The following is a 16,812-nucleotide window of genomic DNA, read 5'->3' as shown; positions in this document are numbered from 1 at the left end:
CCTCTGAGGAGGCCCCACAAGACAGCTCGGTGTCTCCCGGAGGCTCCTCGGGCCTCCAGGAAGTTACAGAAGTGACACACTGCCTCCGCTCTGCTCCTTCTTTCTGTGAATTCTCTTCACAGACAGGCCCTGTACTCCTGAGATGACACCATTCACATTATAGCTTATAAACAAGAGCGGCCACGTTCAGTGGGTGCTTACCATTTGCTGGCCTTGGGTTATACGTGTTCCCACATTCCCCCATTTTATCCTCTGAGTAATCCAATGACCACCACAGAAAGACACATAGCCCAATTTTTGAAATGGGCAAAGGATATGAATAGACATTTCTTCAAAGAAGAGATAAGATACAAATGACTAAGAAGCACGTGCAAAGCCGCTCGACATGGTTAATCATCAGGGAAATGCAAATCAAAGTCACAATGAGATGCCACTTCACACCCACGAGGATGGTTATTATCAAAAAGATAATAGTAAGTGTTGGTGAGGATGTGGAGAGATTGGAACCCTCCTCCACTGCTGGTGGGGATGTAAAACGGTGCAGTTGCTGTGGAAACAGCGTGGCAGGTCCTCAGGAAGTTAAACAGAGAATTCCCATAATCCAGCAGTTCACCCAAGACAATAAAAATCATATATCCACACAAAAACTTGTATGTCAATGTTCACTGCAGCATTATTCACAGTATCCACGAAGTAGAAATACCTAATGTCCGTCAGTTGGTGAACAGATAAGTCTCCACACAACAGGCTATTATTTAGCTATGAAAAGGAAGGATTTGTGCTGCAACATGGATGGACCTTGAAAACATTATGCTCAGTGAAAAAAGCCAGACGCAAAAGGCCACATATTGTCTGATTCCATTTCTATGAAATACCCAGAAGAGGCAAATGGTAGAGACAGAAATTAGACTAGTGGTTGCCAGGGGCTGGGAGGAGGGGGCACAGGGAATGACTGCTAAGGGATACAGGGTTGCTTTGGGGGATGATATGATGAAAATATTCTGGAATTAGAAAGTGGTGATGGTTCACAACATTATGCATGACTAAACACTGTACAAAGGGTGATCTTATGGGATGTGAATTCTCTCCCAGTAGAAAAATTAACCCCATGAGTGGGCATTGCACCAATGAGGTTGCTGGGAGAGCATACGGAGGCTAGCATCTCACAAAGGCTAGAATTCACATCAGAGCAACCACAGAGGGCTCCCTCATAAGGACTGTGCCACATGGCATGAATTAGGGAGAGAGCAGACCTCCACCACTGGGTGGGGAGGAAGCCCTGGCTGGGAGGAGCACATCTCATCAGCATGCGTGGGTTCACGCTCCAGGAGATGGGACCATTCAACAGAGAAGAGCTGATGTCTATGCACAGATGAGTTTAACCTGTCAGGTAGGCAAGCTTGCACAATGCACCAAACCCAGAGTCCACACTGGATGGAAGGATTGCTCTGGGATGCTGGGCATGGGCACAGACACTCGACTTGACCACAGTTGTTCCAAGTCACTGCCCATAGAAGATCCCAGGAATCCACCGCCCAGTGGCCTTTGTGGCCTCCCCTCCCTCCTGGGCTTGCACACAGAGAGAAAACTCAGGGGGGTTGTCCTTGGAAAGACTCTTATGCAAACCAGACTTCAGGAGCCTGTGGTCCTCCAGCTCTGCTACTGGCCACTGTCTGTGCCAGCATTTCCCCCGCTTTCTGCCAATACCAGGTACAAAAAACAGCATTTTTCTTTGCATTTGCACAAAAGTAATTAATGAGCAGTGTCAGCTTTACCGGATCTTTGGAAGGGGGTTGAAGGAAAGAGGATTCTATCACAACCATTCACACCACAGGAAATGGCTTCATACCTCTGCTGGACCTTTCTGCCCTCCCAAGCCCCTCTCTGTGGTTCTTTCACCAGGGGTCTCTCCTCCAGGCCTCCCTCCCACAACCCCACCCATGACCAGGCTTGCTGGCTCCTCCCCAAGAACAGCATGAGTTCAAGTCCTGGCCCTTCCATTTATTAATCCTGTAAACATGGCTTGTCACCTAACCTCCCTCGGTTTCTGCATCTGTCAAGTGGGAATAATAATAGCACTTCGTCCAAAAGCCATTGTGGACAGTAAGTGAGGCGATACACAAAAGGAACCTAGAATAGAGCCTGGCACACATTACACCCTTTATGAGTCTTTTGCTGTCATTTCTAGGCAGAACGGGTTAGTAAACACCTTTTGTTAGAGGAGCAAGGTTTAGAGCCTGCTCTTTCTCAAGGGGACTGTCACACTCTTCTTCCCCAAACAAGTAGAATGCCTTCTTTGAGGGACTTTGATGGCTGTCTCCTTCTTTTTCATCTTTCTGGCTCTGCCAATAAGGCCACCAAGTCCAGGCTGCCTGGTACAGTGTCTCTGGGAAGGAGACTGGGCAGGCCGTGTGCTGAGGAAAACCGAGGCTGCCTCCCTGCTACAGCTGCTGGACCAGGCTGTGGCTTCTGAGCCAAAGGCGGCAGTGCATGCCCCTCCCCCAGCAGGGGAGCCAACTCTCACCAGTGTGGTTTGGTGGGAACACCACCCAACTAGGCAGCTCCATATTGGATGATGAACCCAGTCCCAGCAGACGCTCTGGGGGCCCAGGATGCTCTTACAGGGCGGGCAGGTTGTAATTCCAACAACCCTGGACCATTGTTCCCATTCTGCCTGTGCAGCCCTGGCAAGAGGAGGCTGGCCCTGGCTGGCCCTTACATTGATGGACACCCCCCCACACACACACACCCCCTGTTCCCAAAGGCATATTTCTTCTCTGCAGCACAACACAACTGACAGGTGCACTCGGTCCTGCGTGGAAATACAATCCTGGCAGGAGAAGAGGGCACGACCTTGACAGCCTCTTGGCATCCTTCATCCAGGACAGGCTGGGCAGCCCCCAAGTGCCCTGTAGACTCCCTGCAGTGGGACCAACTCTGCTGGCAGCTTTGAGTGGGGCCAAGTAAAGCTGACATAGACCTTACCCGGGAGAGCCCACTGTCACTCATGTTCTCAACACCCTCATCATAGACGACAGAGCTGGACCCAAACCATGTGGTCAGCAGCCTGGGATCTTCCCCCTCCAGCTCTCTGTACCCAAAGATGGGCCCCCAGGGTCTCCCTAAACCAGAGCTTTCTGAGTTGCTAAGGAGAGAGCTGGGCTTTCCTGCCACTGGCAGGTGGCAGCTGGCAGGGCTGACCTCCCCAGAGGAAGTGCAGGTTCACTAGGCCTGGGGTGAATGTGACTCTCAGGTCACGCGGGCAGCACTGAATTACAGCCTTATCTTTGGTGCCCTGCCCTCCACCCCCCAGTTCCATTTAAATAGTCAAATCCTGTCCTCTTTTCTGAGCATGAAGGCCACTTCTGGGGACCTACACTCCGTTCCTGGAGCTCGAACACACTGCCTAAATCAGCAGTTGGACCCCCACTGTCCCCTCACAAGGGGGCACCAGGAAGAAGCTCTGGCCACATGGCAGGGCACAGGAGGATGAGGTGAGGGCACCCTGGCCTGTAAGGTCTTTTCCATGTGGGTATTTCTAGAGCAGGAGATGTGGCTTCCTCCAGCCGCCCTGGCTCACTTCTAGAGCAGGGTTACTACGAGGCCCTGACCTTACACCTGCACCATGCAGGGCCCTGCACCCTCGCTGACTTCCTGAGACTGAGGAAAGCCCAGCTGCTCTTCCCCCAGCAGGGTCCCCAACACCAGGCCAGGGACCCCGTACGTGGGGAACAGAGAAAACTGAGGATGGTGGGTTATTTTTCAGGAAATTAAACCTATTTGATTTAAAGGATTGGCTTTTTAAATTTTTATCTTAAAGAGTGTGTTCTTTCTGCTTCTTTGGTGTTAAAGGATGCTTTCTTTCATGAAATGAGCTGTTGGGAGGTGGCAGCTGTCCTTCATTTAGTTTTTAAATCTCTTTAATTGGCAAAATTAAGGGTAACAGCAAAATGAGGTCTCCCAGCTTTGGGGGAAATTTGGAGTCCATGGTATCCCCCAGCCCCCAGTGGCTCCTGACCCCGCAGGAAGGTGGCTTTCCCCACAAAAAGTAGAGAAAGGGGGGCCCCGGGCCTGGGGGGTGAAACCTGGCCAAGGGGCGGGGCTCCCAGGGAGGCCTCCAGCTCTGGTGTCTGGGGCTTTGGGGATGGGAGGTGGACAAGTCCAGACTTGGGCTAAGAGGGAGGTGGACATCTGTGGGCAGGGCACCATGGGCCCCTTCCCTAAGGTGCAGACCCTGAACATCTGCTGAGGGTCTGAGAGGAACTCAATCCGTGCGAGGGGAGTGGAGGGAGGAGAGGTGGAAGAATGAACTCGGGAAACCAGGCCTGGACCCTAGTTTGCCACCAGCTAGCAGGGCAGCCTAGACAAAGGCCTCAAGCCCTCCGAGCTCCATCTGCTCACCTGCAAAGTCAGGGGCCTTTGGACCAGAGCTTCCCGAGGCGTCTGGCCCCAGCTCTGGCTGGCATGACACTCCCAGTCTGGAGTGAGAGAGACCGGCGTTCCACATGTGCAGCCTGAGCACAAGTGCAGCCCGTCAAGGGAGCAGAAGCCATCTCCCTGCAGAAGGCTGGCACACAGGGACACCTAAGGAATCAGCCCCGACCACGATCCTCCGGGGACAGAGGACAAATCCACACGGGCCAGTGGAGTCCCATAAGAATTACCTTGCCGGTTCCAAGGCCCCATTGGTGGGTCCCCACAGGAGCAGTGTCTGCGGGGAAGTCTGGGCCTGAGACTCTTGCCCGAAGTATGAGAGGAGGCGGAGGGGGTGGGGCTCAGGAAGCTGGCCTTGGTAGGTCAGGCCGCTGTGAGCCTGGGTTATTTTCTAAGTACTCCCAGCTGGCCCTTGTAAACACTCTGACCTCCCTGGCTGTTACCTGGGACCTATCCTCACACCTGGCTTGACAGGGACAGAAGTCTGATTGTCTGGGGCAGACACTGGGGGCAGATGGTCTTGGCTTTGACGATGGTCGTGCATTTAACCTGTCTGAGCCTCAGTTTCTTCATCTGCAAAGTGGGTGAGAACAGGACCCGTACTTCAGGTTGTCGTGAGGATGAAACGGGATAATGCACAAACGCTTAGACACGATGCTCGAAACAGGTCCGAGTTCAGTGACCCACTTTCGCTCCTGCCCAGAGAAGGGCAGGGCCCAGCCAGCTCAGAGCGGCCTTTCTGCAAGCCCAGGGCCACTGCTGAGAGGTGCCTGTGGACACACCCTTCACCCACCGGGCCCTGACGCTGCCCGAGGCCCCAGCTGGATGGTTGGACCACAGGGCTGCGGGGGCGAGGGCCTCCTTTAGATATGGGTCAAGAAGGGTATTTTAAAAAGGAACCTTCAGCAAGTGGCTGGTTCCTCAGTTGTTAGGACAACTGGCCCATTCAGCAACATCTAGAGTCGAGGAGCCGGGAAGTTCACGCAGCAGAGAGGCCCCAAGCGCCGAGACAGGGAGGAAAGAGGCTGTAGCTGCTGTGTCGGTGACTTCCTCTGTGCGCAGGGCCCCAAATGCCACTTCTGGGTGAACTGAAAGTCCTTTCTGGAGTGAACCCACTCCATTCTCGTGGTTCCCCCCGATAACGGTTTTCTCCAGGGGCCTGGAGCCTGGGCATGGGAGGGCCGCCTTGCCACATCTGTTCTCCATGACGTTTCCACACTGGGCATCTGCGAGCAGCCCCTGAGCTGACCGAGCACTGACACACCTACCCCCATGGAGCCCTGAGCTTCCGCCAACCCCACGGAGCCCGCACCCCTTCTCCTGCCCCTGGAGCCCCTAGGAGCCGCCCGCCCGCCCGGGCAGCTGCAGTGTGTGACCAGGCCTCGGGGTGGCTCTGGAGGGGTCCAGCGCTGCCAAGCCTGAACTCCGGGGACAGCGGTGCACCTCAGGCCTCGGTGGCCCCGACAAACCCGGGCAGTGTGCACGCAGGACCACTCCAGGCCATGACCTAGAGACCCCGACTCAGTGCCGGGCCCTGGCTGAGCCGCCAGCTGGTTTCCCCTCTCTGAGCAGCACCTCCGCATCTCTGTGCCGGGGGCACGGGAGGCCAGGCCGGGCGGAGGGAGGGCACAGGCGGGGACGAGCATTGTACTCACAGCACACAGAGCGCGTAGGCCCGGGAGATGGACTCGCTGGCGCGCACGAGGAAGCTGCCGTCCTTGCCGGTCCTGGAGAGCAGCTCCTCCGCCTTGGAGCGGGTGATGTTGCCATGGTTCCAGCAGGGGACCATGGCGGGCGTGGGCCTCCTCGGCCAGGCCGGGCGGGGCCGGCAGCCTCCCCCACGACCAACACACCACCAAGGGGAGCGGAGGCCCCTGTGCTGCCACCCCTTCTTGTCCCCTCTCTGTTGCCCCAGCTGCTGCCACCAGCTCACTGACCGACGACTTCCTGTTTCAGGCGCTTTGCGAGGGAAAGGAAACGAGCTGCAGAGAACTTCCTCATTGCAGAGACCAAGCAGGAGCCGGGTCCTCCACCTTCCCACCCCACCCGCCCGCCCTTTTTCTGCTGGATGGGACTCCGTCCTCAGAGGGTCAAAGGCCAGCTGAAGTCCTGGGGGAACTGGCAGCTCCTTTGGTGTCAGGAGGCTCAGCTGGCTTCTGCAGAAGCAGGACCTGACAGGCGTGGACATGCCAAAGCAGTGGCCATTCAGAAGCCTGTCCCTCTGTTCACGTGGGGTGGCCACACCCTGGACAGATCTCTCAGCCTTCTTCCCTCCCCCAGGGCTTCTCCACTCACTGACCCTCTAACCCGCAACAGACCCAAGGAACGGAGGCTCCCAGGGCAGGGCTTCTCAGCTGGGTCTCAGCCGCGTGGGGCTGAATTAAATTGAGGGGAGGGGTACCGTCAAGCCCTCCTCCCCATATCGGAGACTCGCGGTCATTCAGACACCATTCAGCCCTGGGTACTGGAGGGACCTTGGGTGACACCACGTGATGGCTCCAAGGGCCCAGGTGGCCGCTCTGTGACACCTTTACACTCATCCTCAGGGGCTGGTGAGTGTGAAGGACCTGGGGCAACCTGTTCTCCATGGCAACATAAATGCAGGCTGGGTTTTCACCTATGGGTCTTTCCAGAACACCCAGGAAACCCACACATCCCCAGGGGCAAGCTGGTCACCTGGCCAACAATGATGCTCCTTCCTGCATTCTATATCGGGGGTGGCCAGGCATGGCTGTCTTTGCCCACAGCTCAAAGGGAAGCTGCCTCCGCGAGGCCACCATCCAGGACCAGCAGATTGAGGACTCTGAAGTGGCATCCACTCCTTGGTCCCCAGACGGTTGCCCTCAATCCTTGGGTCAGACCCACCAGGGTGAAGGGGCAAGTGCTGACCTATTGCACAAGGGAACCCCCCAACTCCACACTTAGCCTTCCCCCACAGGACATGACAAGAGAATCCCCTCCAGGGCCTGAGCCAGGCCTCTACCTTGAGGAAAGTAGCCCCTAAAGGAACTCATGTGTGCCACAGAGTCCCTGCAACCCACAGCAGCACACACAGCAGGAGATTTCAAGTGAGCAAAGTGCTCTCATCCAGGTGGACTGACCCCATTCGATTCTGAGGCCCAGAGCAAGTGTGTTCCTCCCCCTGCCCACTTCTGGGCTCCAGGCAAAGTTCCTTTTGGAAACTCGAGTCTAGAGAACTCCCATCATCACCCCCACCTCCCCAAGCCAGTTTCCCCCAAACCCCCTCCCTAGCTCCTCCCACTGAACCTTCAGCAAGCTCGTACCAGGGGCCCTCTGGGCAGGCCCTGAGTGGGCGTGGAGACTCAGTGGAGATGAGAGTTGGCCTTCATGCTCTGGCCTTTCTGAAGACAGCTGGGCCCTGGGTCTGCCAACTCTCCAGCAGCCACTGGTGGAGGCCTCTCCTTCCCTCATCCCCACCTCAGCTCTATCCAACCTTGATGCTCCCACCATGTTCTCCCTTCCCTGCTGAACTGCACCACCTTCCACCCTGCTCTCAGACTCAAAGCCCCGGGTCACTCTAGGGTCCATCAAAAGAAGGCTCCATCCAAAATCCTGGTTCCTTGGTGCCTTGACCAACGCATCCCTAGAGTCCCTCCATCACTCTTTACCTATAACCATCACCCCCCTCCCCCGCCGCCCACTTTCCAGCTTCCCACCCTCCCTCTCTCATGCCTCTGTTCCCACTGAGTCCTACATCTCAACAGACTTGTTGGACAGTGGGCCTATCCTTGCCATTTGACTCATGTGATTTTCCTTTGACACACACATGACACCTGCTTGACACATACATGACACACATGTTTCCCTAATTTGTAAGGCCCGTCCCATCTTCACTTCCTTCCCAACCCAATTGCCTAAGCCATCTGATATGGTCAGCTTCCTTGTCCCTCTGTTTTTATCTCTCCCCTCCTCCCCCCTCAGAAAATCCCAGCATCTAGACCAGGGCTGCCCTTAGCGGTGGGTCAGGCCTGGGTAAACATTTTTTGCAGGGCCTCATCTACATAAACAACGTACTAAAAACTTGTATTATGAAATTAATGGACCCACTGAGGTACAGTGATTTATCAAAGAAGATGTAGAATAGTGGACAGAGAGGAGGAAAGTTGTGTATATTTGATGTCTAATCAGTGTGCATGAAGCATCTTCATGATGTCAGGTCCTCTTTTCTAGTTCAGGTTTAGTTGCCTACTGACAAACATGATTCCTGGCTGTTTGTGTATCTCCTACAGCGAGATGAAGGTGGCAGTGTGAGCCTCTCCATTTTGAGATGACAACGATCTTGCCACTGCGTTTCCCAGCACCATTTATCCATTGCTGGGTGCTTCATTACCCATGATGCTGCTTCACCCATGGTGCCAGTGTGAATACCAGCTTCCAGTAATTCCTTCTGAGGTTGTTTTTTGCTTCATAGATAAACACAGATGCATGTCTTGCCCAGAGCACGCAAGAAATTATTAACAACAATTTATTTTCTGGTCATGTTAAAGCTCCTTTTCTTATAGCATAAACATAGGACAACACATCTTCTAACCAGCTTCTCTTGAATTTGGGGGCCATAATCAACATGGTGATCTCTTTCACTGATGACAACATCCCTGCCTTGCACACAGGAGAGCAGCCCCATTCTCAAGGAATGTCCATCCCCACGGGGCATGATTAAGATCAACCTGGAGAGCTCAATGTCAGCTGATTGGAGGAGCCCACAGGCAGTGAAGAGCAATGGTTTCAAAAGCCATTAGAGGAGATGCTGCTGCCTGACACCTGGACAGGGACCTCTAGAGCCGGCAGAGTGACTGCTCAAGTGCTGTTGGCAGGTGTGCAGAGGGCAAGAAATACCTGCCACTCTCCCTGCCATCCTCATTGCTATTGGATGGAGGAAGCGCCATGGGTGGGACGCTGCAGGTGAGTGGTGACCTGGGAGCACATATGCAATTCGAGGCCAGGGATTGCCTATGAACCATTAGTTGCCCAGAACCCTAAACGTGTCTTATGTCTGATGTAAGAGTCACCCCAAATCAGTGTCTCAGCACCATTCTAAGTCACCCAATCTTGTGCCATCACACAAAAGAAATACTACCCTGCACCCAAGGCTGTCCTCTTGAGTCACACCTAGCCATGGGGGTCCAGAAAGATCCCATAGGCTTGAGTCTCAGAGTTCCTTGGAGCATCTGGTCAACCCTACATGTAGGGGAGAGAGTTGGAAAGCACCTGACAGGGAAACAGTAGGATCAGGGGTCATGTGGGCCCAGATTCAGACCGGAGCACTTGACCCAACTGCACTGCCAGCCCTGGCCAGTCCTAGGTGCTGGAAGGGTACTTGGAACATCTCTAGGAAGTCAGGAAAGTGAGCAGCATCAGGGTGGTCTGGTAGGCACCAAGGCACGGGCACTTGGTCTAGAAGCTCTAGGAAGAAGAGATGAAACCTCAGTGTTGAAGAAGTGAGCTTATGTGGAGGTGTGCCCCTGCCTTCCTTCTCCTCACAAGGAGTCTCAATTTCACTTCTGCTACTGGCATCTTCAAGTAGGCCTTTCCAGATCCTCTCCTGGACCCCTGCAGACACAAATTTGGTGCCAATTTGGTTCAACAGTGCCTGAGTTTGGGGCCTCTTGGGGCCTGGAGCATCCTGAAGAGTAGGCAGGTGAGGTCTCAGTCCACAGCCCTGTCAACCCTCTGCTCCCCACAGCTCTGGTAACTGTTTCTGAGCTGTAAATCAGACCCTGGAATCACACACAGGTGAGGCCAGGGTCTGAATCCTGGCTCTGCTACAAATACCTAGCATCTGAATCTCAGTTTGCACCTCTGTGCAATTGTGGAAAGTGCCTGGTGCAAAGTAGGTGCTCACAACAAGGCAGGTCTCGAGGTGGCCCTCCTGATCGATGCCTGGAGGGCAGAGCGTGGGTTGGCTCCAACCTACAACCAGTATCAGTGACACGCACCATTGGCTTACCAACCCAGGTTTGAAAGAGGATGGGATCCTATCAAGTGCTCTTTATCTGCAACTAAAAATAACATAATTGGGTCAGGTTCTGAGCCTAGTGATTTCCGCCATCTGGGGGGAAACTCTAGAATTTCTCAAGAGGTTCAAAGGCCAATAGAGTCCTAATTGTGCTCAAGGACATCCATGAATACCAAAGGCCTGGCAGTGAGCTGCTCTGTCCTTTCAGTGAACATACCGGAAAATCAAACTGGTGAACAGCAATAAGGAGTTTGACTCTGGGAAAAATCACATCCACAAAAATCACTTGGATCTTCCGCCAAGGTTGTTAAGGACATGGGGAAGTATTCATAATAATACAATGGTAAGTAAAAAAAAAATCAGGAAACCAATGAAAGAGATTGATTCTAATGATGGAAACGCTTTATTTCAGGAAATCACTGATTTTGAAGAGTGCTCAGGTGACAACTCTACAAACATTTTTTTTTTCTTCCTTCTACGTTTCCAGGTTTCCTTCATGACCACACACTACTTTTTGTAATAATACAATTAAATGAATAAAGACAACTCTGGTACCTGAAGTGTGTGTGAAATCCTCCGGGAGAGCTTGGCTTCATGTGAACTGCTGGTGGAGTCCCCAGAGACACACAGCCCTCAGGATTTGTAAAGAGACTGACCTTTTTCTTTAATCTTTTTAAAATTGAAAAGTAATACACGCTCACACTAAAAATTCAACCAGCACAGTGAAAAGTAAGTTCTCCTGCTTGCCCAGAGGCACCTTGCTCTTTTCACTTAACAATATTCTGAACATTTCGTGGAGGTTTTTGTGTTGGTCACACTTTTTTTTTAAAGCCAGCATACCATTCTGTGCCACAGCATAATTCATGGTACCAATTTGCTGTTGGACACGCAGAGGGTTTCCGGCGTTCGCTATCACAAACCACGCCACAATGCACACATGTGGCCAGATCTCTGCATACTGTGCAGTCAGGGTGCCTGCTAGGTAAATCCCCAGAAGAGCAACCCAGGTTCAAAGGCAGAGCATGCTTTCAGTTTTGATGGATTATGCTGTATTGTCTTCGTTTTTTAAAAATATTTTTTTATTGATTTCAGAGAGGAAGGGAGAGGGAGAGGAGATACAAACATCAATGATGAGAATCATTGATTGGCTGTCTCCTGCTCACCCCCTCCTGGGGATCGAGCCCACAACCAGGTATGTGCCCTTGACCAGAAGCAAACCCGGATGCTTCAGTCCGCAGGCCAACACTTTATCCACTGAGCCAAACCAGCTAGGACTATACAGTATTATATTCTGAAATGGTTGCACCTCCTGGCTGGCGTGACTCAGTGGTTGAGTGTCGACTTATGAACCAGGAGTCATGGTTTGATTCCCGGTCAAGGCATATGCCTGGATTGTGGGCTCAATCCTCATTGTGGGGAGTGCAGGAAGCAGCTGATCAGTGATTCTTTCTCATCATTGATGTTTCTATCTCTCCCTCCCCCTTCCTTCCTCTCTCTGAAATCAATAAAAATATATTTAAAAAAATAAAATAAAGTGGTTGCACCAGCTGCTATACCCACCATCTATGAGAATCAGCCCAGAGGGGCAATTCTGGAGCACCCACTTTAAGTAAGTGACTTGCATGAAAATCCTACTTATGAAACAGATTTTAAGAAACAAGCCCTGGTGACTTTTTTCAAAAAGGATTCTTGACTTTCATCACAGTCTTCATTTAAAAATGAGCTGTCCCCTGTATCTATGATATGATTTGAATTTTTACAAAAAATGTATAAATTTCCCTTCCAAGAAAGCTGCCTGGATGTTTCCTGGGCCGAACGTGGAAAATACGAAGGTGCTAGCTCAATAAACTTGAAGGCCCTGGTAACTTTGCATCTTTGTGGCCAAGGCCCACACCTGGGGTATAAAGCAAAACACCCAGTGATCTCCCCAAGGTACCATGTTGCCATAGCAACTGTCCTCTCCTGGTTCTCTGCCCCCAGGTCAGATTGGCCAAACTCTCTGGCCCTGAGCCAAGCCATTGCCTGCACTGGTCAGCCTGCCTGGCTGCCGCTGTCCCATGCTGGGCGGCCACTGCCCAGGCCCCTGTGCAGCCTCCAACCTCTGTTCCGGTCCTGAGCACTTCCCAAGCCTGAATCATGACAACCCTTCTTGGCAGGGCCTATGACTGCATTTCCTAAACGCATTTTCTGCCAACAGCCACTCACTTTCCGCAGTGATTACGTGTCAGCTCCTTTCCAGCTTCATATTCTGCCTCTTCTTCTGTGCTGTCAGCAGTGCCTCTGACCAATGCACCAAAACAAGAAACATACCCTCCCTGCTGGTTCCAGCCTCATTCCCATCAGAACCTCTGCCCAGTGTTGTCTCCTGATCTGTTCCTCTTGTGTGGCCACCCTGAGTCTCAGGAAGCCTGGGGTTTTCCTAACTGCATCTGTGCCCATTGATCTGCTCTCAAAGCCACATGAAAGTCACCTCTGTGGTGCCCTGCACTACCCTTCCTGCCGCCGCCGCCCCCCCCGCCCACCCCCTGCTCCCTGCATCACCTCTTTCCTGGGCTGTTCCTGCCTTGTAGTTTTTTCTTTTCTTTTTAATCTTTATTGTTGAAAGTATTACATATGTCCTCCTTTTTTCCCCATTGACCCCCCCAGCCTACCCCCACCCACCGCCGCAGGCCTTCACCACCCTATTGTCTGTGTCCATCTGCCTTGTAGTCTCTTCTGACTACACTTCTGCTGAGCATCCCCTCCTCTGCAAGCCCCCAGCCTGTCCAGCTTTGCCTGCTCTCCGCTCAGAGCACTTCACTATCGCAACTTGCGTTATTTTGTATGCACCTCTCTGAGTCCACCTGTGTCTGGTTCATCCCTTGAGGCTGCAGCTTTCACCCGCATTGCCATGCAGCTTGGGCTGCCATAACAAAACAGCACAGACTGGGGGGCTTCAACAGCACACATTGATTTCTCACAGCTCTGGAGCTGGAAGCCCAAGCTCAGCGTGCCAGAGTGGTCAGGTTCTAGTGAGGACCCTCTTCCTGGCTTGCAGATGGCCTTCTCACTGTGTCCTCATGTGACCTTTCTTCACTCCCTGTATGAGGAGAGAGAGAGAAGAGAGAGAGAGAGAGAGAGAGAGAGAGAGAGATCTCTTCCTCTTCTATAAGGATTAGGACCCCATCCTTATGAACTCATTTAACCTTGATTACCTCCTAGATACCCTATTTCCAAATCCAGTCACATTGAGGGTTAGGGCTTCAACATGTGCATTAGGAAGGGAATCATTTCAGTCCAGTAAATATCTGCTAAAGTGTCACAACAGCTCATCTCTATCAGCTACTATGTGCGAAACACTGCGCTAACCACTCAGCATGCGTTGCCTCACTCAATCCTCGTGATACTTCAAAGGCGATCTTATTGTTATCTCCATTTTACTGGCAGAGAAACTGAGAACCATTGAGGTTAAATAATTCATTGGCAAGTTAGTGGCAGATATGAGATTCTCGCTCATGTCTGTTTGATCTCATAGCCACCATGCATAATACATATTTTGAGCTATATAAGCCTGAGATTCTGTGCTGAACTCCGAAATTCTTAGGCCAGACCCTTTGCCCCATTCACCTAAATTCTTACCAGCATCCCCTTGGGCACCCATGTGACAGTTACCTAGACCATTGTTGGAGTAGCACAGATGAAGGAGTAGCTGAGTTCCAGGCATGGGGTGCTGGTCCCCTGCATACAAGAATTTTGGATGATCATTTTAAGGGTCATTGGAGATGTGTGTGGACTGTAGAATTAGATAGGTTCCTGGTAGAAAAGAAGTATGGGTCTCACCCTATTCTAGTTATAGTTGTTTTTATTGTAAACTCAAATATATATTCTTTAAAATACATTTTTATTGATTTCAGAGAGGAAGGGAGAGGGAGAGAGAGATAGAAACATCAATGATGAGAGAGAATCATTGATTGGCTGCCTCCTGCATGCCCCACACTGGGGAGTAAGCCCGCAATCTGGGCATGAACCCTGACTGGGAATCAAACCATGACCTTTTTATAGATCGATGCGCAACCACTGAGCCACACTGGCTGGGCTCAAACATGTCTTGATGACCACCTGGTTGAGGTATGGTAGAGAGGACAGGGCCTTGGCTGGTTGTTGAACCTGTCAAACTACAAATCCCTTCCCACCTGGAGGACCTTGTTCTCAATGCAGCCATGACCTATTTAATCTCCTAGATCTACAGTTTCTGGTTTGTAGCCACGCTGCAAAGAATGTCCAGGTTCGTCTTCCCAGGACTTGCCACTCCTGTACTGAAAATCTTTGAGTGGCTTCTTACTGCCCATAGGACAAAGCCCAAAATTATTTACTTGCAAAGACTCTCTAACTTGGTCACCACTTGCCTTCTCTTATTTCCCAAGTCCTGGGGACTTGGCAGGAGTCCTCCTTACTTTGTGTCTGGATCGGCATCTACTTCCATTTCTGCCCATTGTAGCTACAGCCCTTGGAACATGTGCAATTTGAACCCTGACCTCAGCCTCTCACTCCACCCCCTCAGACCAGCCTTCTTCCCTCCACCTCTCACAAGCCCCAGTTCTCGAACCACCCCGTCCTGCTCCATCCCCGCTTACAACACTCAGCCTCTATCACACACAGCATTCACACCCTGGACTCCTCTCTCAGAACCTTCAGCCCCACTCTTCCCACCATACCTCCCTGGAAACCTCCAGCCAGACTCCTCCCTCTTGACAGGGTGACTGACCTTGCCAGAGAAATCCCCTGCCGGGCAGCGTAGGACCAGGACAAACCCACAGTTCCCAGCCAGCGAAGTGGCCAAGGTCTTCCAAACATCCGTCTGCCTTCTTCAATGGTTCCCACTCTCAAGCCTGTGTTTTCCTAGTTGATCTTGTTTCCCTACCTCACCTCCTCTTTCTCTGCAGAGCAGCTCACTTCTAGAAGCCATCAAAAAAGAAATCCCTCTCTTTTGTGCCCACAAACAGATGTGCCAAGGCCACCTTCAAATGCATCCACAGCCCTAGCCTGTTTGGCTCAGTGGATAGAGCGTTGGCCTGCAGACTGAAGGGTCCCAGGTTCGATTCTGGTCAAGGGCACATGCCTGGTTTGTGGGCTCAATCCCCAGTAGGGGGCGTGCAGGAGGCAGCGATCAAATGATTCTCTCTCATCATTGATGTTTCTATCTCTCTCTCCCTCTCCCTTCCTCTCTGAAATCAATAAATATATATATTTTTTAAAAATGCATCCACATCTGCCTGTCATTCCCCTACTTCTGCAGGTTCACTCACAACACTGGAAAGCACCTAGAGCACCCAGGCCCTCCCGGACTGTCTCCCCTCTGTCCCCTCACCTATAAGCAAGCTTATGATTTTTCTACCTTAAAAACAACCAACACAACAAGAACGATGACAAAGACACGCCCTGCCAACAGCTTTCTGCCTTGGCTGTGCATCTGAAAGGTCTCACGCCAGGTCAATTAAACAGAAGACTCTTGGGCATACCTTGGTTTGTCCAGAGGGTGACCAAGACTAAGAACCAGCTCCCACTTGCTTCCTTCTTGCTCAGGGATTGTCCCGTATCTTCATCCTAAACCAGGAGCGGGGAACCTTTTTTCTGCCAAGGGACGTTTGGATATTTATAACATCATTTGCTTAATATCATTCACTTAAAATAAATTTATGTTGCTATGAAAAAAGCTCCTAGATTTATTAAATTTTGAGTCCAACCTGTAGTTGCCTTGGCAGGGCCAGACGAAATGATTTTCCCAGGCCTTATATGGCCCGAAGGCCGGATGTTCCCCACCCTTGCCCTAAACTGATGACCTTTGGATAAACTGTCCTCACTCACCATCACAGGGTCATCTCCTTCCACTACAGCCTGTTTTCACCTTCCCCCTGCCCCACTGAAACTTCATCAAGATCTCTAATGAGCCTGGTTGTTGTGACTCAGTGGTTGAGGGTCGATCTACCCGGTTTGATTCCCAGTCAGTGCACATGCCCGATTTCTATCCCCAGTAGAGGGCGTGCTTGAGGCAGTCAGTCAATGATTACCTCTCATCATTGATGTTTCCATCTCTCTCCTTCTCCATTCCTCTCTCTGAAATCAGTCATATATAAATATATTAAAGATCTCCAACTATTTCCTTCTCCCAACATCTTTCTACCCTCTGTGGCCTCCCCACATTCTTCTGACTACTCCTTCCAGTTCCCCATCTTCTCCCGACTGACCATCCAGTTTCAGCCCCACCCTCTGCCCCATTGGCGTTTCCCTGGCTTTTGTTCTTGGCTTCTCTTTGATCCAACCTTCGCTCTCCCCAGGGCATGTTCCCCCATGACTCCCAAATCGCATTTCTAGGCTTGACCTTCCAGAGCTCCCACCCACGTTGCTGCTGTCTCTATGAATAC

General features: G+C 51.8%; 1 protein-coding gene across 2 annotated transcripts in view; it reads right to left on the bottom strand.

The window, feature by feature from the left end:
• Nucleotides 1–6,319, bottom strand: part of INPP5D (inositol polyphosphate-5-phosphatase D) — a 95,542-nt gene extending 89,223 nt beyond the window's left edge. For both annotated transcript variants that reach the window (XM_070422421.1, XM_070422422.1), the window contains exon 1: nt 6,090–6,319. In XM_070422421.1, coding sequence (XP_070278522.1) covers nt 6,090–6,223 — 134 coding nt within the window. In that variant the 5' untranslated portion in view covers nt 6,224–6,319. The remainder of the gene's footprint in view (nt 1–6,089) is intronic.
• Nucleotides 6,320–16,812: the final 10,493 nt, after the last annotated feature.

Source organism: Myotis yumanensis, unplaced genomic scaffold, assembly GCF_028538775.1.
Source record: "Myotis yumanensis isolate MYYU_CA2020_CCGP unplaced genomic scaffold, mMyoYum1.0.hap1 SCAF_8, whole genome shotgun sequence".
Taxonomy (NCBI): Eukaryota; Metazoa; Chordata; class Mammalia; order Chiroptera; family Vespertilionidae; genus Myotis; species Myotis yumanensis.
Note: the sequence above shows the minus strand (reverse complement) of the source record. Positions and strands in the feature narration are given on the sequence as shown.